Source organism: Cheilinus undulatus, linkage group 5 (assembly GCF_018320785.1).
Source record: "Cheilinus undulatus linkage group 5, ASM1832078v1, whole genome shotgun sequence".
Classification (NCBI taxonomy): Eukaryota; Metazoa; Chordata; class Actinopteri; order Labriformes; family Labridae; genus Cheilinus; species Cheilinus undulatus.
In genome coordinates this window covers 30,886,887-30,913,316 of record NC_054869.1, presented here as the reverse complement: position 1 = coordinate 30,913,316, position 26,430 = coordinate 30,886,887, and the positions used below count along the sequence as shown (strand labels likewise).

General features: G+C 38.7%; 1 protein-coding gene across 1 annotated transcript in view; it reads left to right on the top strand.

The window, feature by feature from the left end:
• aacs (acetoacetyl-CoA synthetase) overlaps nucleotides 1-25,411 on the top strand; it is a 57,795-nt gene extending 32,384 nt beyond the window's left edge. The window contains exons 11-18 of the mRNA XM_041788417.1: nucleotides 1,351-1,415; nucleotides 6,660-6,782; nucleotides 17,686-17,799; nucleotides 18,607-18,732; nucleotides 18,974-19,043; nucleotides 21,534-21,592; nucleotides 23,007-23,209; nucleotides 23,328-25,411. Coding sequence (XP_041644351.1) covers nucleotides 1,351-1,415; nucleotides 6,660-6,782; nucleotides 17,686-17,799; nucleotides 18,607-18,732; nucleotides 18,974-19,043; nucleotides 21,534-21,592; nucleotides 23,007-23,209; nucleotides 23,328-23,465 — 898 coding nt within the window. The 3' untranslated portion in view covers nucleotides 23,466-25,411. The remainder of the gene's footprint in view (nucleotides 1-1,350; nucleotides 1,416-6,659; nucleotides 6,783-17,685; nucleotides 17,800-18,606; nucleotides 18,733-18,973; nucleotides 19,044-21,533; nucleotides 21,593-23,006; nucleotides 23,210-23,327) is intronic.
• Nucleotides 25,412-26,430: the final 1,019 nt, after the last annotated feature.

Here is a 26,430-nt window from a genome sequence, read left to right as displayed (position 1 = left end):
TACAACTTTATCCCCATTTTCTAAAGCCTTGTCCACACGGAGACAAAAACGATGTATTTCTGTTTTGCTTTGAAAAAGTTTCCAGTAAATACGAGATCGTTTCAGGAAATGTCCACGAAAGCACGCAACCACTGGAAATGACTGAAAATGCCGTAGTACAGTCATGGACAAAAATATTGGCACCCCTGGGATTTTTCCTGAAAATACACCATTTCTCTCAGAAATTGTTGCAAATACAAATGTATTTTATTATATACATGTTTATTTCCTTTATGTGCATTGGAACAACACACACAAAAAAACCCCCCGAAGAAAAAGCCAAAATTGACATAATTTTACACAAAACTCAAAAAATGGGCTGGACAAAATTATTGCCACCTTTTTAAAACTGTGGGTGAATCATTTTATTTCAAGCATGACAGAAATGGAGGCTGGCAAATCCATCTACTTTGCAAGATAAACTAAATTCTCCTTTTCATTCACGCGTGTTTGTAATTCACCGGTAACAGCATTCCTCTCCTGCTACATTTTGTTTACCTACTGTTTCAGTCAATTTCACATTATTTCATCACTACTTTCTGCTGCAGATCCACTCACTTAAATATCTTCACTATTATGCAGCCTTTATTTAGCAAAGAGAGTGCCATTTATATGGTCATACTGTAAGTGAAGTGCAACCCTGGCAAAATTTTTCACTGCCAGGTGGGACAGTTACAGACTGTACTTCTTTCCATGTTTTTTTTGTGGGTTTAAGTTACACCTTTTGGCCCATGTAGCAAACTTGACTCAAGGAAGAACCACAACTCTTACTCATATTTTGATGTGCATATACTTTGTTTAGGGAGGTATAGGTTTCGAAAAAGTTGTGGTTTGTTTCAAAAGACGTGTTTAGATTTGCAAATATAAGATTTCCCCATAAAAATGTTGGAAGTTCGTGATGTTGCATTTTGTCACATTTTGTGGATCCAGTGATCTATCCAACACTTCAAGTCGATCTTGACAAAGAGGCCTCTTAAATGATTAACTAAAATGTCATGAAACTTTTTGACAATATTATACTCACCAGTGAAGTGTGATTCATCTTGTTGACTAATTTGGTTCTGTTGTTTTAAAGTTTATGTTGTCAATGAGCAGAATAGAGAACACAGATGTAGGAGGGCTGTCACTGTAGAACACTGACGCAAAACTGGTTGTTTTTTTGTTTCCATAAATAATGGGCGACATTTTCTGGTCATGATAAGCTGATAATTTGAAGGCTGGAAAAGAGTATTTCAGAGATGTTCTTCATTGTGTGCCTGAAATAATCACTTTCTTCCTTCTTGTTTTCCCTGTCTATCTTGTTGTCTGCAGCATCACTATCTTTGGTACGGGGGCCAAATGGCTGTCTGTGCTGCAGGAGAGGAACCTAAGACCTGGTGAGTGTTGATCACAGACACACATGCAGGTAAAGCACATAGATATCCAGGGACACACATGGACGCACATAGATAACAAGTAACAACTCGGACAGAATACATTATCACACACATAAACACTCACTTCGTCTCTGCGAATGGAACCTGGAACAATACGAGCAGATGGACACAATAATGATTATAATAGTGAGGCTGTTTGGCTCCTAACGTCCTTTGAGCCATTTACTGCCTGAATCAACAGTTTGCCCCCTGCTCTGGTGTTTGACATAGAATAGAATGGATAAAAGTGCTGTTATGATAATTCCTATGAGTCATGGATAGGAGCGACTAATTGCTTTTAGTGTCACAGCTCTCTAGAGACAGAACCAGGTCTCCACACATAATCAGTGCCTTGTTAGCCTCCCTGCTAACCTTTGTGTGTACCCTTTTGTCTCTCTCTGCTATTTCTGTGACAGAAAAATAACAGTTTAGAAGTAGAAGTTTGGAAAGTACTTGTGCTCTTTTATACATTTTGTTAGAATCTAAGCCTTTGTATGGAGCAACTTCATGTTTCCATGGAGTGCTCGTTTTGAGTTTTGATAACTAGTTGTGCAAGCTGCAATTTGTTTAAAAGATTACACATTCAAGCTTTCAAGTAACCTTCTCTCAATCCTAGCATCCTGACTCAAATTGTAATCCTGCTCTTCTTTCCTTCTTAAATTATTTTTTAGAACAACTGTAAAAAGCATTTTCTTGTTTGTTCTAAAATGTTCTGTCTCCATTTTCTCTCCTCTCCTCTCCTCTCCTCTCAAATTAGCACTTATAACTTATGTTTATTTCATAACCTGTTGCAGTGTGTCTCAGTTCCCAGTGCAACTTATAATCACCACAAATCTTTATTCATGATTCCTACTTTGTGTGGGAGTGCATGTCTCTTTGATACTTGTAAATAAATTAGCTAATCCCACTCCCATTTCTGTGGCTAAAGAGGAAGGCAGGAAAAAACTAAATACCAATTGTTTGTCCGTTTCTAACAATCTCTACCCTACCACCTTCAATTGTACAGACACATGATCTATCTGGCTGTTTGTGTGTTTGGATGCTTATTAAAGAAAAAGAGCACAGCAGACGGAGATTTGTGCCTCTCCGTGTGTTTGCAAAGGTGTGTGTGTGCATGTAAGCATGCCTCCATTGGGCTTAGAGGGGTAGGGGAAGCTGTTTCAGTGGCTGCCCCAACGGAGGGGCCCTTTTCCCCGGGCTGACATTTGGACCGGACACCTGGAGGCGTAGTAGGGGGGAGCAAGAGTTACCACTGTGTGTGTGTGTGCATGTATGTGTGTTTATGGGGTGAGGGTCGGATGCTGGAAGCTTATTAGTTTGCAGGGTGTAACTGGCATTTGGGTTGTGTGTGTGTGATGATGCTTGTGCATGTGTGGACTATGGGACAGAGGCTTCGTGTAAGCTCCTGTGTTGTGTCACACAAGGCTTGTGATCTGCATTAGCACAACGTTAAAGGGGGCATGTAGTCACTGCTGAACAAGTGCATTCTCATGTTTGAATTATTTGACTGTCCTTTGCTATTCTTTATGCAGGAAAAAAAAAATCTTAATTATATTTTATCCAGAGATGCACTGATTGCGATTTCTTTGTTACAATCCTTTGTTTAAAAATTTTCCAAGGATCAAACTGAAATTTCAATTTTGCTTAGACCTGTAACTGAAGGTCAAAATGACCATTTTTACACTTGAATATTATATGATAAAAATGTCAAATATGACCCCCTATCATTCTGAAGGTTCATTTATGCTCCATGCACGCACTAAAATAGATCTTTGTGTTTTGAACTTTACAACCGTCACTACTAGGGCTGGGCAGTTAATCGAAAATTAGATTGAATCACATAATGGCCTGCTGCAATTTTCAAATTGCAAAAGGTGCAATATTTCTTTGACCTGAAATATGTGTCAAAATACCAGTTTTTAACTTGTTTTTTTTTTTGCAGCAGAGATGTTAAGCATGACATGTGCAATCATTCAGGTGCCATTTATTTAAAAAAAAAAGTCTAGAAAAAATTAGAAATGCACCAATCCACTTTTTTTTCAGCTCCAATCTGATTCCGATAAATAAGTGCCGATACGGATACTGATTCCGATATATATACAGTGCTTAACGAATTTATTAGACCACCACCCAAAGTAAGGTTAATCCCACAGCTGTCCTAAATTAACAGCATTGGTAACTACCAAAATCATCTTTTATGTTTCTGCAATGGTTAATACACCAATATGTAGAAGCTCTTTAACCCAAATGATATTTTTAATGCAAAAATATAATTATTATTGTTATTCATTAATTTTCAAATGTACTGATTAACAAAAAAAAAAAAGAAAAAATAGTAAAGGACATTATTATTTCATGATTAATATGTCAAATTATAGTTATTTACTTGCATTCCTGAACAGAAAAATGAGTTTTAGTGGTTGAATGTTATGCTTGATTACTTTCTGACTTCTCAGAGAAGCCCAGTGAGCCGGCTCAAGTTTGGGTATAAAAAGGTGAATTCAATTTGAAATTCCCCTTTCCTGTTCAAAATGGTAAAACATGGAGAGCTCACTGAAAATGAAAAAGTCCGCATTAAAGCACTTCATGATGCTGGATGGTCTCAGACAAATAGGGAAAGACATAAAGTGTTCTCACAGTGTGGTCAAGTATGCTTTGGAGTCAGTTGCCGAGACTGGTACTTACAAAATGCACCAAGGAAGAGGCAGGAAACCAAAGTTAACTGAAGCAGATGTCAGACACCTCAAGATTTTAAGTACTAGAGACAGAAGGAAGACCACTGCTGATGTTCAGGCAGAGATGAATGCTTCTAGATCAGAGTCTGAGAAAGTCTCCAGAATGACCATAAGCAGACGACTGACGGAACTAGGCTTAACGGGAAGAATAGCTGCTATGAAGCCATTTTTGAGGCCTGCAACCACCCAGAAACGCCTCAGATTTGCCAGGGAGCACAAACACTGGACTGTTGATGACTAGAAGAAGGTACTCTGGATGTACGAGTCCAAGTTTGAACTCTGCGGTCAGCATGGTCATGTTGATGTTCGCAGAAAAGCTGGAGGATGTATTGATGCCAGATGCATTGCACCCACAGTGAAACACGGTGGAGATTCCATTATGATATGGGGTTCCATTTATGGATACGGCGTGGGCAAATTAGTGAAAATCATGAACAAGAACATCTAGCACAACATCTTAGTGCATTATGGAATCCCTTCTGGACTGAATCTGATTGGTCGTGGGTTTATATACCAACAAGACAATGACCCCAAGCATACTTCAAAAGTTTCATCTGAAGCAAGTCTGTCATCTAAAGCAAGACCGCATTGCGACAGTTTTCCAAAGTAGTAAATGGAAATAAAGTGGTATGTGGGCTGTCCAGGGTTAAGCTCACGCATGACTAACCAAAATGAAAAGAGGCCAAATATCAAAGCACGATATTAATCTGCAAAGAGGAACAAAGGTGGGTGGCGCTAGCTTTCAATGCTAGCCATGCTGTAGAGAGAGCCAATGTCACACCCACTCTTCTTTGCGTTCTCTCATCTTTAGACTACTTTTGACTATTCTAAATATAGATTTACGTTTAATCAATTAGGTAATTATACTGCTAAGAACATCGTAACTAATACTAACTCAATTACACACAGACTGTCTTGTGTTAGACTTCGGTGCATTCATGGTCTACCGCAAACTGTAGGACGGATTTGGATTGGTCACTTGGATCAGCGCCATCAGTCAGATATCCATTCTATTAATTATGTCCATATTGGATCCGATACTGATACTGGATTGGATCGGATCGGTCCCATCCCTAGAAAAAATCCTATCCTATCTTCATTTTTGAAGTTTTTCTTAATAAATATAAAAATGACAAAAACCCTTCAATGCACCAATTCATATTCAATTTGCAAAACGAGTCAAAATCATAAGAATTAGACATTCTTAAAGAATTGTTTAGCCTTTGTGTAGGAATTAAATAAAGTTAAGGAATAATCATTATTTATTATTTTCAGAAATTGTTCAGCCCTAGTCACTACCCTTATACTGACGTGTGTCTTATTATATCGGAGTGGATATTGAACAATGAATACACCAGAGGTTGTCATCTCTCACTGAGCTATTTTGATGCTGCTCCATCTCTCCCATAGACTTAAGAAAGAACCGTGCGTCCTCTGCTCAGCTATGCTTTTATAGCTGTCTGTCTTTGTATCCATGTGAACTAACATAATCGATGTGTTAGTATTTTCAAATAACTAACTTATTATTTGTTTATATTTCCTCAGAAAACTCAATCAAGTTCTTTTAGATGCGTCTTCTTTGCTGTGTTTGCTACTCCGGGTTGAACTGTTAGCCACATTGCTCAACGCTGCCCCACGATTGGTGGCAGTTTTGCAACATTTCATCCTTATCCATAAGCTTTGAGAGAACAGATGTAAAATGGACAAAATAAACAAGTCAGTTTTGGATGCAAATAATTTGCAAGCTTAACACTTTAAAATCCCACATTATTAGGGATGGGAATCAAGAACAGGTTCCTGTTCTCTGCATCCTATGTCTAGAGATCTAGGATCCAGGGACTAATTTTATAGTTATAATTATTTTAAGGTTTTGTCTTTAAAGAAAGTGAGCAGCAGTATTGGTTTCTAGTTCAAGATCAGAGATTGAAAATCCAGAGAGCCGTTTATTTTAACTGAGACATTTCCAACAAGAGAGTTTTTGTATTTTTTAGCTTGTTCTCCTCCCAAACGCTTGATGTTTAACATTTTTAGAGATCCAAAAAGAAAATTTACAGGAAGGAATCGATAAAGAACCAAGTCGTTGAGAAGAATCAATAATGGCAGTGATATCAATAAAATCTTATGAATTCCCATCCCTACTCATTATTTGGCACTGGATGTAATAGTTAAAGTCATTACTAATTTTTATTTTTTAGTTTAAACTGTGAGGCAGCAGCCCGCCACTGGTAGCCACTATAGCTCTTGTTAATGTGTGCTCCCATGCTGCCACAATGCTCTTTAACTCAATTGTGAACAAGGATGAACTGGAGAAAGAAAGAAGAAAATGGGTAGAATGATATCTTAATTAGTATGATGACAAATGTAGCCCAGTAAGGTGATGTTTCATATTATACTTGAAATTTTATTGTACTTGATCATATTTTGTCATTTTATCTTTGATTGTTATTCTGTTTACTTTTCTCTCCTTCAGCGGAAACCCACAACCTCCAGTCCCTCCACACCATCCTTTCTACTGGATCTCCTCTCAAACCTCAGAGCTACGATTATGTTTACCGCTGCATCAAGAGCAACGTGCTGCTGGGCTCCATCTCAGGTGACTGGTTATGAACACGTTTTGTCTGATTTGTTGAAATTGCTGCTTTCTATGGGTACAAATAGTAGGAGCTTTTCCAAATGTTTTTGTTGTCTGCTGCATCAAAAAAGTCAAAGAAGAATAACAAAGCATCTGAGACACCAACACAAAAGGGATGACGCATGCAAAGGAAATTCAAAAATAACAATGCATTCTATAGAACTGTGCATTTTCCTCGCCACCCACAGCACCATGACACACAAACAAACACACACACAAGAAGGCTCTCTACGCCCATTGTTATGTTGACAGGGCAATAGAACGCTATCTGTCTCCCTCTGTGAGTCCTGAAACGTTTAACATTTAGCACAGCCAGGGTGACTGACGTATTTCGGACACACATACCCACAGAAACACACACACACACACACACACACACACACCCACACACACACACACCCACATACACTGGGTAGAAGACTTTAGCATTTTAGCACCACAAACACACTCTGTGGATGCCAAACCTGATGGACAGAGCATAATGTAGCCCCAGGGGCATATATACAAACAAGCAAGCAGACTGAACACAAAAGCATCAACTGAAATTTGAAAATATAGAGCACTTTTTTTGTTGTTACCAAATTAAATCAGTTTATAAACTGTTAAGGTTCTTGTAAGGACATTTCAGTTTGTGTCCAATCATATGACTCCTGTGGACAAAGTGTTACCTCTTACTGCTTTGCTGATTTTGTTCCTTTGTTTACACCCACCCTGCATCAGCTGTTGCAGCCAACAGAATAACAATCTATATAAATATGAGTTTAATATTTGCCTTTTATTCAATTGAAAGTCACAAATGCAATGGTCTTTTTAAAAATTTTCTAACTAGTAATCCTCTTATACTGAATATCACTTCTCACGTATAGTTTATGTCTTGTCTAGTCATGACTCAAACTGCATTTACAGCACTTCAAATTGAATCTCCAAGCATTTTAGAGTGCCATATCCTTCAGTGTACTCAATGCTGGTAGGTAATGCTACAATTTGGATAATAACAGAAGCAATTTTATAAATGTGAACTCTCTTTTTATTTTAAAGTTTTTTTGAAAGTCTAAGTACATTCGACTGAAATACAAAAAAAGGCATCTTTTCAATAAAATTGTCTCTAATCCTTTATAAAAGAAAACCAACATTTCAAAGACTAAATAGAAATATTTCTGTTAAAAACACCTTTTTGTAATCTACAGAAGTATTTTTTTTTATCATTTTGCTATCTTTTTTCTCATATGAGCTTACATCTTGTTGACTGGATGAGATTGTGTGTCTACGTTGCCTGCTGCAGCCTGTTAAAGACAACACCATGCTTCTATATCTCTAGGTTTTTGAGTGAAATATGCACTCTAAAACTGAGTTTGTTTTGCTGAGTTTACCAATTCAGAGTACAGTGAGCCATCAGGTTCCTTACCTCAAAGTTCTGATCGATGTGATGAGCAGCAAACAGCTGATATATTTGTGACAAACAGACCTGAAATGGAGAAAAGTCAAAGCAGCATTAATCAGAGTAACTTATATGAACACTCTGAGCCACCTCTGCCTTAGAATCTTAATGCATTCATGCAATAATTAAAGGATGTTTTCTTCTCATTGAGACTCTGCCCAGATGTTTGGTAGTAGAACATTTATTTCATACTGTTATGATTAATTTTCTATCAATCTGTGGATCACATGCAGCCTGAAATGGCACACGCGCAGGGGATGGGGTTGGAGAAGTGACAGACGGATCAGCTGTTCTCTGTCTCTTCAGTAGCTACTAAAGAAACAATTCAAAGTGTCAGGGCATCTTTGTCAGTATTTTCCAGTTCAGTATTGGATTATGTTGCAATAGCTGCTGTTCTGCACCTGCAGCCTATTGATCTTGTGAGACAGTTTGATCCTCAATGAGAAATCTTGTAACACTTTAATCTCAACACACCCCTATTTTTCTTACTACATGCTTTAAAATAAAATATCTGGGGTCATTAAGACAAAGCATTATGGGGATTAACAATGCGTTTTAGATACCAAGTGACAAGGGGTGTGACGAGATCTTGTGCCTTGAGATCGAGAAGATTCAATCAACAAAATTTCGCGTCAAGATGAAAAGTCTCTTGAGGTCAATATTGCACCAATACAAGGAGCAGCAGCTGCCATGACAGAAAACAAAATCAAACTGGAAATTACAAAGTTCACAAACACACTCCTGATACTTTAAATTATTGGTTTTGGCAGTTAGTGAAGAAACAAAGCTGATCTGTGACCCTTTGGTATCACCGCTCCCACCCCCACCTCCCCCACTGCGTGAGCTACTGAGGCCGCACACACAGCAAATGCTTTATTAGTTCATCATAACTGTGTGAACGCTGCTTCTTAAAACCAGTGCAGAGCCTCTGAGGGGATACAGTGTTTATTGAGTTCTTGTTTGCATGCTGATTTTCTCATAGTGATGTCACTTTGTAAATTTAATCAATTGCTGCTTGATCCTGTCTTGTTCTCATGTCACCGTGTGTGTCAGTCACTCATCTATCAGCTGTTGGCAGCACATAACATCACTTAGAAACTTCACCTCTGTAGCTGTTGCATACTGCCGCGGTTAAATTTAACATAACAAACTGTGTTTGAGCACTTTGTTCACTTAGTTCGCTCAAAAAAACAAAGATATAACCCCTAATAAATGCTCCCTGTTTGTTGTCTGACAGCAGGCAGAGCAGAGACACACTCACTCACTAACGCACACATGTTAGCATTCGCTCATCCACCTGTTGTGTCCAATGCTGTCAAAGCTCATATGAAAAAACAAAGACTACAAAACAGGTTTGAAACATCTCTTTCTGTAAATTACAGCAATTGTTTTATTGATAGAAAGATTACTTTTGAATGTTTGGAATATGGAAGTCCTTAAAGAGGATGAAACATGGCTAAAGGTTTTTTCATTAAAGCATTATAGAATTTTGTTTGCTCTGAGGGAAATAACTATCAGATTGACTACAGACTTATGTTACAAAAGAACAAGACAGTTTCTCATTTCTCAGCAAAAGTCTTAAAAACATTTCCAAAAAAAAAACCCCTCCTGGTGTGCACTGCCTCTTTTGAATCAACCCCCCACCCGTTTGCACCTCTCCTCCCACATGCTCATGGTGCACTCTGTGCTGGGCACCAAAATACCACACAGATGGGCAAAGTGAAAGTCAAGGTCAGGAAAACTGTCTGAGTGCTACTTGAAATGGTTGTTGCTCCACTGAGAAAAACGGCCTACAGACAGAAAATACAAAGCTACATATTAGAGCTGAAAGTATCTTTTTGTTCTTTCTTTTCACCTTCTTCTTTTCTTCTGTAGCCCTTTCTTGACAAGTGCCCTTTCCATCTCACTGTGCATTTGGCAGTTCTTTCAGGATCTACAGTTAGGCCCACTCATCAACATTTCTGCCCAGTACACTCCAGTAAAAGCATTTTATGTTTATGCAATAGTAGGTATTGGCAGTTTTGACATTAAATGACTATGAACATAACAATATCTGTAAGGACGTTGTTCAATAAAGGGTTAGATTAGCCCAGATGTAGCTATAGTGGTAGTTTTATCAGATCTGGACAACATTTCCTTTATTGAAAGAAGAGAAAAGAACCTTATTGAAAGCTTTTCTTGGAGGAAAGATGTTTTTTCTATTCTACCAACTGGCTTCATCACAATTTTTGTCACCAACAGGCTTAAAAGGAACCCTGCATGATCAGACAAGTTCGTCTTGTTGGATAGATATTTGTATGTCTCAAATGTATATTAAACTAAAAAACTCACTAAATATCCCACATATCTACATTTTGAGTTCATTTCAGCTCATAAACTCACCAGGCGACTGCCATGTTTTGATCTGTGTCACGTTAGTGTGGCGTCACAGTTACGCAGCGCTCCTCTCCGTTGCCAAGCAGTAACCGTTTCTCAGACGGTTTTGTTAGTTGCAGCTGTTGCTGCCATGAGTTTGCTGCGTGTTGGTTTTGTCTCCCTGCTGTCAAAGCTCTGTCATTCTTCTAAGTTTTACATCAACATATAGTGGAAGTGTGCCGGGAGCTTTTCAAAATAAAAGTATTATGTACATACGAACGGAGCTTCTCCGAAGAAATGCTAAAGTGGACTTTTACTTTGAAAGACGCAATCCGGAAGTCCTTTGGTTCTGTGTTTATCTTTACCTGAACCATGTGGAAACAGAAAGCTTTATAAAGAGTAAAAGTTCGGGGAACAACTCTATTAAACAGACACGTTTTAGCTTGTGGCCTTCATCTGGTTCATCAAGAAACAGATTTCAAACATTTTCTACCCGTGTGGACGTAAATATTTGCTACAACAAGGTAAATATGGCTCTGTATTTACCATTTTCCTGTCTAGATGGACAGATAACCGCTTGTGGTGCAAATATAAAATAGGAGAGACCTAAGGTTTTAGAATCTTCCGTGTGTGAGACATGCTGTGTTTCTGAGATGCAGCCCTAACACTGGCTGCCAGTCTGAAACAGGCTACTGCATAGGACCAGTGAGGATCACACCATGGAACTGTGACGTCACGGCGCCAGCGCAGGCGGTCTCCTGGTTAATTTATAAACTCAAATGACTCAAAATGCAGATATCTTGTGAGTTAGAAAGTTCAATAAGTATATGAGACATACAAATATCTATCCAACAAGATGAACTTGTCTGGTCATGCAGGGTTCCTTTTAACTGATAACTAACAACAATAGCAGCCACTGTATCTTTGTATCTTTTTCACTCTCTGGAGCTGTGTTTGCCCTCAATGACAGATGTTCCATCACTCTGATTGATCCTTAATAAATGAGGCGGACAGAAAGTTGGTCAAATACCCCCGAGAAATTTTTAAAAGTTCTGCCCTTCCCACACACAGACTATGGGCAGTTTCCCAGATGGGTATGAGACAAATCCTGTCGCAACAGTAAGTGAAACAGTCTTTTTGGTTGTGGTCTGTCAACTTGTGGTTTAGCAGTTTTTCTGACCAATTTTTGAAAATATTTTGAAAAGGGGCCAGACCGATAAGAAATTTTGGGGGCTGATAGTGATATTTGGGAAGAAAAAAAATCCTGATACTGATACATCCGCCTATTACTTTTTTAAATTATTATTATCAATAAATAAAAGAAAACACAAATAGCAGTTTCTGATCTCTACAGAACATTTGACTATTTTCAAACACCATAGGGTCAAAATATTAGGAACACCTTTTACACCAACAGTAACAATCATTATGATCTCAGTAATAAAAATAAAGAAGAATGAATCATCTCTATGACAGTGTCAACATGAACAAAGTCAAACAATTACTGAAGTAGAATTCATGGTAGAGATGTTTATTATTGGTGTGCATTACATTTCATAGATATGTCTAACAAAGTGGTCAGTGAGTGTATTTACAAATGATGAATTTATTATCTTTAGGTAAGTTGATAAGCATCGCCATAAAAGTCACTGGCAATACACAATTTAAAATTCACCTCTCTGTTGTCCTATACAAGTGCATTCACATTTTCTCTCCTCCATATTTCTAAACTGTGACCCAAACTCCAACCAGAAAAGTCCCCCCAGCCACCCCCTGCTAGTTGTAACTCCTGTTACTCTAATTTGCTCTGGTCTTGTCTTGCAGCATGTGGGTGTAATATTACTGAGAAATTAAACCATTATGTTCATTCTGTCATTACCGGCTTGGCTAAAGTTTAAAGCTAGCTAATATTAAGCTAGGTTATCCTAACCTTATCTTGCAAACATAAACAGATAAGCATGACTGACACAACGAGGCAAATCATGACTCCTGGACAAGCAGGTTGAATTGAAACAGGAAACATATGGAGTTATTGTTTACTTCACAAACTACGTATAAACTTACAATTGAAACCATTCTCTTCAACAAATCTGTTGCTCAACTACGCTGCTCTGGGCTCTAGTTCACTCTGCTATAAGGAGGTAAATATGGAGCATGTGGCATGAGAGGCCTCTACAGGTTAGATAATAGACATCAGTATAACTAAGTCTTTTTCCCTTTACTTGATAGTGAAAATACAAGTGTTAAAATCAGTGTCTATCGATTATTTTTTATAGGCTATAATTCCTGGTTAAATCGACTGGCCAATTATTAATTTTAAACCCAGTGTGCCATTTTATTAAAAGATTGTTACTACATGTTTATATTGCTAAGCTAACTTTAGATTTCACATCAGCAGTGCTTTTTTTAAAATTTTATTTTATTTTTTAACAAAACTCTTGGCATGTTTACAATCAGGAACATGACAAGATATTTCATTAAAACTTGATTTTGCAGCCACATCACATTTTGTTTTAACCATTATCTTCCTGTGGCTCAGCATTTTAGGCACAATGTTATTATAACTGATCGAATTAATGTGCATAAAGTATTTGAAAAATGGACCAAATATTGTAACACAATGGAATACAGGGTTTTGGAAGTGATATGAGTGCTTGCGTGTGACTGTAATGATGCAGATCCCACCCAAGTCAGTGACCCAGTCCCAGTCTCCATCTCAGAGCCTGAGCACTGAACCTTCTTTAAAGGCATCAGGTGTGAATGTGTGAGTCAATGAAGGATTGAGACAACATAACAAGGAGTAATGGGACATGCTGTGATTACATCATATGTTGTTGGCACCGATGCACTATTAAAAAATGAGAAGAAGCCTAGCTCTTAAATGCATTTGTATTTTTTTATTACAGACTATTTTTTTCAAAAGTAAATAAAACAAAGATATTCATATTTTGTAAATATTTGACTAGGAAAAAAACAATTCATCCTACCTATTAAGTTTCACTTCAACCTCATTCCATCATCTTTATACTGTCTTTACTTTAATTTCAAACTGCATTGAACACTTCATTGTAGCTTATATTTGTTAACTTTAAGCAGAGGGCTGGACAATCATGTCCAGTTGAGCTCTGGGTAAATCCCACAGCAAAGTCTGCATATACACAGACTTATACTGCGTAATTTGTGGTTGAGAAGTCCACATCAGTGCTGCTCAAAACTTGATGATTTCACAGTGGGACAGCACTAAGCACTCACACACTAACCAGGAACATGCCTCAAAGCCCGTGAGTGTGAAGTTTGGGATTCAGCCAGTATCGTCCTCCTTGTCGCCAAGGGCAACAGCAGGCTGCTACCCTGTTGGCTGCTACCGCCCTAACCTTGACCCCCGAGGTCAACACACTGTGCATGTGTATTGCGTATGGGTGTGTGTTCATAGGATTTATCCCAGCATATGTGACTGACTGCTGGTCGCGCTGACATATGTGATGGGCCCCTTTGCCGATGTCACCCTGTGTGTCACTGTGTGTGTGGTTATGTGTCTTCAAATGTGCATGAGTTACAGTAGAATAAATATTTTTCCCAGTGTTGTGTGCATGATTTCCTCCCCCTCATTTTTTGTGTTTTCAGGTTCTGTGTGCGTCTATGCTTGTGTTACGCTGTCAGCAGGGATGTCAGATCCCTGTTGGCCCTCATAGAGAATTTTTAACACTTTCACTGCTGGATTCCCTCCATCCTAATATACCTCCGCCTGAATGCCCATATGTCACTCCCCTACTCCAGTTTTGCTCCTTCTTTCACCTCTTTTCATTAATATAGGTCAATCTGCCTCATTTGTTTTATCTTTTATTTCCATTACAATTCATGATAGAGTTTTTGATTATAGTTTTCATTTAAAAAAATTATATCTTTGGTTTGTTAAATACATGGATGAACAATATTATCAGCACAATGTCAGTATCTCCAGATCGTATCTAAAAAGTTAATTATCTGTATCTGCAGATATTGATATTTCTGCCTACATGAATGAATAAATTTGAAGAGTTTTAGGCTGGACCAGCAGACTTCATGTCAGCTAAAGTCTTTTTCTTTGTTTATCCACCTTTTTAAATTTATAGTGTGTTTTTAAGGATGGAAATCTTAGGTCTGAACTTCATAAAGGTATCGATATAAGTACTAGTATCAGCTGGAATTAGGGATGGGTAGCTTTCACATTTGAACCGGTATGGTATCGATTCCCGGTACCTGTGAACCGGTACCGGTACACAACGGTACCCATTTTTTGTACTTTTGTGGGTGATTAATATGCAATAATAAATGTTGTATAACCATACCCAAAACTTATGAAGTTTAGATATTTATTTCTCGATATCAAAACACTATCAGTTATCAAATACATCAAAACATCAAACACCGTTTGTAATGCAACATGACAAGTGTTTTTACAAATTACTCCAACATGGAAAACCTAGACTACTTTAACTACCCAGTGTTTTTTTCTTTGTCTTGCACAATTACAAAACCCTGCCTTACTACCTCCTATTCCTCTAATTTTCCCTCTTTGAAAAATGTGCTTTGGGGTCCATGGAGGGCAAATAAGTTTAAAACAAATGAACAATAGAGTATTGAGCCAAAATTACTTATGATAAATAAAGGTATACAATTTTACCAATTAAAGTATTACAAATGAAAGTAAACAAACTACTTCCTCTACCACGAATTACATGTATAGCACATTTTCTTTCCTCATGCAGTTCCTTTTCCAACAAAACTAAGATGTCATCTTTCCCTGGTAAGAGCAGAGTCTGCTCCTCACTCATCAATCATGTGACCTTCCATGCAGAAGCATAACCAAGCCTTCATCCGCAAAAACATGCACACTGAGTCCGTTATATTCAATTTGTATTTACTGCAAGAAATTAATAGAGAGTGGCAAATTGTTTCATTCTGCAATGAAAATAGGCAGTGAGGACGAGCCTGTGGCTCTGTCACTCCTTCAAAATCACTCTGAATCCATCCATCCTGACAGAGTGCTTTATACAGCACCAGCTGTGCCAAGCTAGAGAGATGGAGAGCAACTTTTAGGATGCACTCACACAAGGCAATCTGTACCGTGCTTTAATCCAGTGTCTGTTAGGTGGCTGACCAACAAACGTATCCTTTTCTCTGGTATATTTCCATGGTTGATAGCCACATGATAAACCAGCAAGTCACGGTGTTAAAGTGAGGATTCGGTTTTGGGGGGGGGGGGGGACAAGCAGAAACAGAAGCAACAGCGGGAGCCGATCTGAATCATCAATCATCACACTGCTTCCTCAGATTAGAGGTTTTTCTATGGTAAGCCTTGAGCTTCATGTCACAAATATTGCAGCATAACCTGCATTGTATTTTGAAAAGTGGAGCACTACCTTCGACCGTTTCCTATCAGCCATGCTTGTTTTGTTGATTCAGTGAGCTGCTACCAACGTCATCACTCTTGTGCGTGCAATGCTGCGTTCGCATTTGGCATGGAAAATTGACTACTCTTCTACTCTTCCACTCTCTTGCAGTCACAAGGATGCATTTAGGTACCAAAACATGGTACCGCTTGATTATGATGTGACTCAGTCATCGGGAGTACCGACCAAATTCGGTCGCTACCTATGAAAGTACCGAATTCAGTACCCATCCCTAGCTGGAATTAATTTAGAAATTTCGGCAGAGCGAAGAAATCTGTTATCGTGCATCCCTACTAAAGTCTTTGATTTTTTAAATATTTTGTATTATATTTTATGATTGATTTTTTAAATATTTGACTACATATTGAAATTTGCCAGTTGCCATTTAGTCGTAGTTTTGCCTCTTCTGGACCCAAACTCTACCAGAGGATGCTCAAAGCACTCACACCTTTGCATGGAAGACTTGTTTACCCATGCGCACAAATATAAACACACAAAGCTGGGAGTTCAAATAATCCTTCTCTGTACTGTTCAAGAAAGTGAGTGCTGTTGGAAACATCAGTTTGCCTTTGTTTGTACACACAGAAAAAACACACGCTAAACACTAAATGGCTGACAGTGGAAGGCATCCCAAGAAGGCAGCTGTGGCTTTTGGTCTAAAATAAGCCTTGTGTGTTTGTGTGTGTGTGTGTTTTTGTGTGTACCCAGCCATTAAAGCGAGTGTAATAATAAAATAACTCTGTGTCTTCCCACTATAAGCGTGTGTGTTTAATCAGAAGACAAAGTTTCCTCTTCCTCCTGGGAGCCAATTAGAGCCCAATAAAGAACCTGGCAGAGAGACAGACAGACAGAGAGAGAGAGAGGATGAGTGTAAAGAACAGAAAGAAAAGCGAGTGAGGAGGAAAGGAGTGGTAGAAGGGCAGGGACCAGCTGAGAGGAATTGAAAAGATGGATGGATGGCGTCTGTGATACAGAAAGGAAACCTTACCAGGAGGTAGAGGTAGAACAATAGGAAGAGAGATGAATAGATTGTGTCAGGAATAGTAGATGATTGGAAGGTGGGGAGAGACTAATGGATGCTGCAGTTGTGTTTTTGCGTGTGCATGTGTGTTTATGACAGTTTTATGACAGAATGTGTTGAAACGCCTATATAGGTCAGTAGAGGTGCAGTAGGGTGCCTACACTGCCATTCTAGGAGGTCAAACATCAGCTGAATACCGGTATCAAGTTTAGAAATATTTTAGGTCAGTCTGCTTTACTTTAGGAATCTACTGTCAAAAATGTTATACTTTTAAATATGTTTTTTTTTAATGATACAAATTCAGAAATTTCAGCGAGAAGTGGTATTGAAAAGTACCAATGTTTAAGAAAAAATCCAGTTTCTAGATATGTTTTAAACAAAATGTACCCTTATTTTCCAGATTTACAATAGACTGTTCCCTTTTTTTAAACCGTTACTGCTGGAAAAGATATGGATAATTCATAATTAACGATCACCATGGAGCCAACATGCTTGGAGATTGAGCTCTATAGAGCATCAATAAATAACTTCAATGAAAAAGTTTATCTGAGGTGTTGTATTTCTGAAAATCAACCAGCTGAATGTCTGTGTTTATTTATCTCTCATCTCTCTGCCCAGGTGGCACTGACATAGTGTCATGTTTCATGGGTCAGAACCCAACAGTCCCAGTGTATCGGGGTGAGATCCAAACAAGAAACCTTGGCATGGCAGTGGAAGCCTGGAGCCTTGAGGGTAAGAGGGTGTGCACGTTTGAGTGACTGCTTTGCTTAAAAAAAGGAATTCTCCCTGTTTAGACAAACTCTATTCTCTGTACTGAAAGTTGACTCAAAGCAAGAAAAAAATGTGTGAGAAAGATGCTAGTTTGAGTTTCTGGAAATTTATTAAAGGAAAATGAATCACAAGCTTGTTTAAAAAATGCTGAGACTCCCATATGCTTCTGGAGCTGCTTGTTAGCGTCCAGAACAAATAGAGATGGACAAGTTGGATTAAACTTCAAGCTAGCCGCTGCTGAAAAATCATGAAAGTAATTAGGGAACTTTCCCTGGCTAAATACTGCTCAAAACTTAAGGCAAACCCCATTGTATCATTTACAATCCAAACAAAATAGAGGAACTGCTGTCTTGCTGGGAGTCTTTAAAGTCCTCTTTGTTTTTTTTCTCATTGATTTTAGTCCCTTGTTCCCCAGCGCCCGATCCCTGCTGCAGGCTGCTCTGGCATGCCTCCACCACCTCAAAGGAGAGTGGATTGAAGAATAATTTAAAGGCAGTTTTGTAGGGAGAGCTCAGGATTGTTTTAGTCGGCCTGTAAGCCTGTAACACTGTCCTGAGGGAAGAGGTGATTTCTGTGTGAAGCCACACACTGCAGAGTAGCAAGACATCAGTAGAGGATATATTACCAGGTGATTTCCTTTAAATCTGAGAATGACTTATGTAAGTTTCTGTTTGAGAGTGTGTGCCCTTAGTATAGGTTTGTGTTTTGGTACATTTTAGCCGTCTACAGTTATACTTGTTCTTTTAAATTCTGCGTGTGTATGTACAGGTAAGCCAGTATGGGGAGAGAGTGGGGAGCTTGTGTGTTTGAAGCCGATTCCCTGCGCACCTACACACTTCTGGAATGACGAGAATGGGAGCAAATATCATAAAGCGTACTTTTCTACTTATCCTGGTAAGAGTATAAAAATGAAACATCAATACAAAATAACATACAGCAAACAGTGCAGCTACAATGCAGTTCAGTGCCATATATTTAACAAGCATCACCTGTCTTCAATCCTTTGACACTACAAATTATATAATATTATATTGAACTCTATTCTTTGTGTGTATTTTACTCTTCAGTTTGTCATTATTCAGTATTTTTAACTCAGACATTTGTATTTAATAAGCCTATTTTTCTCTCTCTCCAGGCGTGTGGGCCCATGGAGACTATTGTAAAATTAACCCGAAGACTGGAGGCATTGTCATGCTGGGCAGAAGGTCAGCCATTAGTTATTTTTCCACTCTTGGGAAGGCTGCCAAATTTTGGAATATTTTTTTTTACATGAATTTATTTGCAATTGATTCATCTATTATGTGTATTTTCCAAGTGAACAGGGTTGAACAATAATTAATGCAAATTACTGTTATTAAATTTAAGATGCCAATCCTTTGAACTTCCTCTGATGGGAATTAGAAAATAACTTTTAGCTGGAAATTAAATAGCAGAACCACATTATATTGCTCATAACCATTGGTGGCCTGTGAAGCCTTTGCTTTAGATTTCATGCAAAAAAGCACTTTGTGTGGGTGCTGTCTTCCTGGTTTAATTGGGTTAAAACTGAAAGTATGAAAATATGCACATGAGCTGGCTACAGCTGCAGAAAATCGACACAAGTGCACTAACTCATTTTCTGAATAGTTAGTGCCCATAAAAAGTATTCACCCCCTTGTCAATATAATTTGGCTTTTATGACAGAAAGATGAAAACTTCTTTAATGTCAAATTGAAAACAGATTTCTAAAGTGTAATGTCAATTAAATAAAAATGTGTAATGTAAAATAACTGATTGCATAAATATTCATCCCGGGCCTTTTTCAACAGAGGTCCAGCCAATTGGTGCTAGTAGTCTCATAGTTAATGAAATGAGTATCACATGAGTGCAGTGAATGTGTCTGAAGTGATTTGTTAATCACTATTCCTGGCTACCATTACACCATGAAGACAAAAGAACACTCAAAGCAACTCGGAGAAAAGGTTATTGAAAAGTATAAGTCAGTAACCTTGCAAAGCAGATGGATTCACCTGCTTTCATTTCTCACTGGCGAATCCATCAAGCAAAGTTCCCATCTGAACAGATTAGGCCCTGTAAGAAAATACAGGACCAATCAGGAGTAAGAGGCAGTACTTTCAGGCGCATCGGAGTCATGATGTAAGCAAGCAGCATCAAGAGGCCGGTGCATTTATTGCAGAAGAGATGAGCGTGGATGCTGCTATGGCGTCAGTTTTATTAGAAATTGACAACATTTCTATGTTACAAGAAATGCAAAGAACAGCAGTGAGTTGTTTTCTTTTCATGTACCGACATGTCTACAGTAGCAATGGTTCGTGTTATGCAGTTCTCTATGGAGTTTACTCCTTGGTAGCGGTGCACACCTACGACGTCATATGTTTTATTGCTCTGATTGGCTCGTAAAGATGTGACAGACAGACCGTTCAGCCAATCCCCCTCTGAATTTTTTTTTGAAGGCTCTGCTCTTTCCCAAACACAGTCTATGAGAAGTTTACCAGATGTGTGAAACAAATCTATCTTGTGTGCTAGGTTAATAAGTCAGGGGATGGATATAAAAACATTTCCGTGGCACTAAACATCCCACAGAGTCCAGTTAAATCCATCATTAAGGGATGGGGGGCATATGTCATGTATAAATCTGCCTGAATCAGGCCATCCATTAAAAAGCTGAGTGACCTTGCATGAAGGAGACCAGTTAGAGAGGCCATCAAGACACCTATGACTATTCTGAAGGAGTTACAAGCTTCAGCAGCTGAGATGGGGGAGACTCTGCACACAACAACTTTTGCCCAGGGTGTTCACCATTCAAAGCTTTATGGGAGAGTGGCAAAGAGAAAGCCACTGTTGAACTAAACTCACATTAAATCTGGACTACAGTTCAGCAAGAGGCATGTGGGAGGCTCCATAGTCAAATGGAAGAAAGTTCTTTGATGTTATGAGATCAGATTTGTTATTTTTGGCTGTCAGACAAGGCGCAATGTCTGGCAGACACCAAACACTGCACATCACCATAAACACAACATCCCCACTGTGAACCACAGTGGTGGCAGGCAGCTTGCCCTAGGAGGCTTGTAAAGGTAGAGGGTAAAATAAATACACCAAAATCTTGGAAAATCCTTAAGGACAATCTTACTCGGTCTTCAAGAAAACTACGGTTTGGAAGATTTATTTTCCAGCAGGACAATGGCTTGAAGCATACAGGGAAAGCTACACAGACATGAATCAAAGACAACAAGATGAATGTTCTGCAATGGCCGAGTCAAAGACCAGACCTCAATCCAATAGAGAATTCGTGCAACCTGACAGAGCTTGAAAGGTTTTGCAAAGAAAAATGGTGTAAAATTGAAAGTCCAGATTTGCAAGCCTGATTGAGACCTGTCCACACAGACTCAGTGCTGTGACTGCAGCCAAAGGTGCATCTACTAAATACTGACTTGAAGGGGTTGAATACATATGTAGTCACTTATTTTACATTGCTATTTTTGTTTGATTTACATTACTTTGTAGAAATATGTTGTCACTTAACAACAAAAGGTAAAATATTCAAGGGGGTTTTTTATAGGCACTGTTATGTACAAAGTAATTTTGACCTGCTTTCTTAAGGGTACTGACTTTTTTTTTCTAGCTATTTGTTTGCTAAGACATCTTTTCAATAGAAGGTGCTAGAATTTGAATCTTGAACTTTTATATTTTTGCAGTGATGGAACTTTGAACCCCAATGGAGTCCGATTTGGCAGCTCAGAAATATACAACATTGGTAAGTCTTAACTTTTAGTTCTATAGTACATTATTTTATGTTGTGAAAGCCTAAGTTTGCACACGGTTGGTATTTTGATTTTGAGCAACAGTACATCACAAAAGCAAAACCTCTATTTGTAGAAGGTATGTATGTGATGTCATCGTCTGCATGAGTCACTGCAGTTCAGGCTGTTCATGGCCAGTTGCACTCTAAGGCATGGGTAGGTAATTGCCTGGGGCCCTAATGCACAAAGGGGCCCTTAAGGCATGGGAAAAATTCATGAGCATCAAATGTGAAGTATACATAAGATAAGAAATTATTTCAATAATTACAAAGAGTACTCCAAATAAAAATAAGGAAGGAAGGATCCAAGGGACCTTATGTTGCAATCCCCTGGAAAAACCCTGCTTAGTCTTCACATAAAGAAATATAAAATATTATTGTGAGGTAAAATTGGTGTATTTAAAAAATGTCATGACTGATATAAAACCTGTAGCAAGTATAAATTGTTTGTTTTAAATAATTATAATTTGCCTTAGGGCACCTTAACTACTTTTAAACATGAAGACTTTTAGCCATGCTGTTGCTCAAATAAGAGGTTATGAGCAAGTACTGCAAGTACTATTATGTTGTTTTTTGGTTTTGATAACTGAATGAGATGCTTATACAATTTTCTCCTCACGTGCTTTAAGCATAATGTAAGTAAGCGTCACAATACTCATTGCCTGAGGTCTCAAAATTATTTAAACTGCCAGTGTAACTGCTGAGTGGCAGAAAGCAGGTACTGGTGACAGAAATCAGTAGGGATCAAGCAGTAAATGGTAATTCAGCTTGAAATGGAGCTGTGCTAGTACAGTAGCATACTTTATGCCTCATGTCAAAGAGCCTTTAGGTTTTCAGTCAGTGAGGACTATAATCTGAACCTGACCCCATTCTTCCTCCTCTTGTTTTTACCTCAAAGGAAAGTATAGCACTTCATTTTTAACAGATCAACCACAGAGTAAGGTGACATGGCATCTAAGGAGAAAAGATTCAATTTTTATAGCTGTGCATTTACTCCATGAGGTCCATTTAATGTGGCTGGTATTAAAGGGAAAGACTTAAACTTGTGAAGTCCATTAATATTGACCACAAGTAAAAAAAAAAAAATAGCCTTTGTAAATTAATACGATTTCTATTTGATCAGAATCTGAAGTTATTTTCATGGATTTTTAATGATTTGAAAGTATTCAGCCCAGTAGCAATTTATTCCAGTGACATAACATGAAAGTTTAGAGCTGCACTGTGTTTTTCACACTGAAAATTAATTTGAGGTAACTGCAGTTTAACAAGTGATAAAACCAAGAAGCCTGGTATTGGTGCCTCTCATCTTTTCTCCTCACTTGTGTCTCCTTGCCCTCTACTCTGCCCTCTCCTTTCCTCTCCTCTGTAGTGGAGGCATTTGAGGAAGTGTCAGACAGTCTCTGCGTACCTCAGTACAACTCAGACGGAGAAGAGCGAGTTATTTTGTTCCTAAAGATGGCACCTGGGAAGCCCTTCAGTCCAGAGTTGGTGGGGAACATTAGAGGGGCCATTAGAAAAGCACTGTCTGCCCGACATGTCCCTGCACTGCTGCTGGAGACCAGAGACATTCCTGTAAGAGAAATAGTTCTCTGATATGAATAAAACCATCTGATTTTCCTGTCACAGTGGTGAAATCTTTAAAAGTCATTTCCACCATGAATGACAGTTCTTTTCTTCTTCCTTTCGATAGTACACCATCAGCGGTAAGAAAGTGGAGGTTGCTGTGAAACAAGTGATTGCTGGCAGGGACGTGACTCAGAGAGGAGCTTTCTCCAACCCTGACTCACTGGACCTCTACAAGAACATTCCTGAACTGCAGAACTATTAATGAGGAGCTGTAATGGACCTGAAAACCACCTGAAAATGATAATGTTTTTAAATGAACTTTATTTAATATCCCAGTTACAGGGACACATCCTGATGGGTTATAAGGAGAATTTCCAGTGCAAAGGCCCCCTGAGCTGTGTACATGGTATGAAAAGGAATATATATATTAACAAGGGAACAAGAAAGGTTTAGTTTGTCAGACAGAAACTTAAAAACATAAGGCATTCAGCGTTCTTGGCTTGCTCTCCGTTAAGTCATCAAACAGCTGCTTTTATCCTACTGTGTTGTGCAAGAAAATGCTGAACTGGATTCAGCTTTGTAAGTTATGTGATGTGCACAGCCTGTGAGGCCAGCCAGTGAAGAGTCATATCTCTGTGCCGCCTGTTGTTGGTTTACTGAAAATCCCTGTAAATGTTTACATCCTCAGCTGTGGTCATAGCAACACCGTACCATAATTATGTGGGCTGTATTGCTTTATTAAATGTGTATATTAGAATATATATTTTTTGACTTTTGAATTAGGTTAGCCTTATAATTATGAATTTAAAAAGTGACTCAAACACTTATTAACCAAATTGAGAGGTATTCTGACGGTTGTAACATGTCAGGATGTAGCTTGATGAAATGAATTAGTAATTCCAGAACAGACTAAACTTACTGAACTTTGTCCTCACACAAATTGTGTTTCCATATGTTGTGTTTGGCATTATGAAATCATAACCATCTTTTGACTCTGTTACTTCAGATTCTGTTTCACTCCACCCAAGACATCAAGGTTTAAATTAACAAATCTCTCATTTGCCAGATTTATCAAGGCATCATGCAAACAGATCAGTGTCAGTCTAAAAAGCAGCAGGTATTCATTTTATCTCAAAAACCTTTTGTTTATTTGTTTCATGTCTGCTTTCCATGTTGGTTGTAACGCTAAGAAAAACTGCCTTTTTTGCTTTGTAAATATGACAGCTGAGTAATTTATTCAATCTATCCTCTTGCTGTGTGGCTAATTAATGCTATTAAAAATTAATGGAGTGGGTTTGCTCACTCGTAGCACTATTGAGAAGCACGGGTGAGAAATAACAAAAACAGCTGGGTTTTGTGTCATGTTGGGAGAAATTTGACCAGAATGTGAATCACAGGTATTAATTTCAGGGAAATGTTGCATCCTTGGAGGTCGCTGTTCTCTAAAGAACTGTGTCATTACTTACTGACACAGAGGTAGCACTTTTCTTATTGGACTTTCTTGTTTTTAAGGACTTTTTCTGTCTGTCTCACTGGTTCTGTTTCTATTTTAAACATGTAAAATGGTATAGATATTAAATCAATCCATATTCATATTTCCTCCTCAGATAAGATACCTTTCTCTTTAAAGGCACCCTGTGGAGCTTCTGACCTAACAGAGCTGTGTATGTTTTGATGAGTGGGTCCCAATTTTGTTGCACTCTTGCACACACATAACCATCAAGATACAGATGTAAATTCCATTTCCTCTGACTGACTAGTGGCATATATCATGAAAAAGCAGGAAAGGAAAGGCCGCAGGCTAGCAGACATTGATACAATCAGTGGAGATATCATGAAAAATACCCAGTTTCTATATTTTAGAAGAGAAATCCACAGAGAACCTTTGGAATATTGAGCTGAAGAGCTGTCGTACAAGACAGGAGTCAAATTCAGTAATCACTTTGCACTTTAGTTCTGTATGCAGCATTCATGTTGTAACCTGGTAAAACACTGCAGATGTTCTGCTCTGTAGTGCGCATGCAGGATATGCAGCTATTCCCATTGCAAGAAATAAGCCAAACTTTGCAAACATTATCCTGGGTTCATAAAATGTATTTGTTGTTTTTGACTCTATTTGGTTCTTCCATTTCCACTTCAAGTGTATTTATAATGCAATTTTTAATCATTCTGGTGTGGCAAGTAAGATTATTAAATCATGTGTAACAAGTGTCTATTGGTCATTTCTACAGAGGATTATCATGCTGTTATACACTGTATTGCCAAAAGTATTCAATCACCTGCCTTGACTCGCATATGAACTTCAGTGACATCCTATTCTTAATCTGTAGGGTTTAATATAATGTTGGTCCAGCCTTTGCAGCCAAAACAGCTTCAAGTCTTCTGGGAAGGCTTTCCACAAGGTTTAGGAACGTGTTTATGGGAATTTTTGACAATTTTTCCTGAAGTGCATTTGTAAGGTCACACACTGATGTTGGACAGGAAGGCCTGGCTCTCACTCTCCACTCTAATTCATCCCAAAGGTGTTATATCGAGTTGAGGTCAGGACTCCGTGCAGGCCAGTAAAGTTCATCCACACCAGTCTCTCTCATCCATGTCTTTATGGACCTTGCTTTGTGCACTGGAGCACAGTCATGTTGATAACAGGAAGGGGCCATCCCCAAACTGTTCCCACAAAGTTGGGAGCATGGAATTTTCCGAAATCTCTTGGTATGCTGAAGCATTCACAGTTCCTTTCACTGGAACTAAGGGGTCATGCCCAGCTCCTGAAAAACAACCCCCACCATAACCCCCCCTCCACCAAACTTTACACTTGGCACAATGCAGTCAGACAAGTATTCCCCTGGCAACTGCCAAACCCAGACTGGTCCATCAGATTGCCAGATGGAGAAGCGTGATTCTTCACTCCAGAGAACGCCTCTCCGCTGCTCTAAAGTCCAGTGGCGGCGTGCTTTACACCACTGCATCTGACGCTTTGCATTGCACTTGGTGATGTATGGCTTGGATGTAGCTGTTCGGCCATGGAAACCCATTCCATGAAACTCTCTATGTATTGTTCTTGAGCTAATCTGAAGGCCACAAGAAGTTTGGAGGTCTGCAGGGATTGGCTCTGCAGAAATTTTGCATCCTCTGCACACTATGCGCCTCAGCATCCGCTGACCCCGCTCCATCATTGTACATGGCCTACCACTCCATGGCTGAGTTGCTGTCGTTCTCAGTTGCTTCCA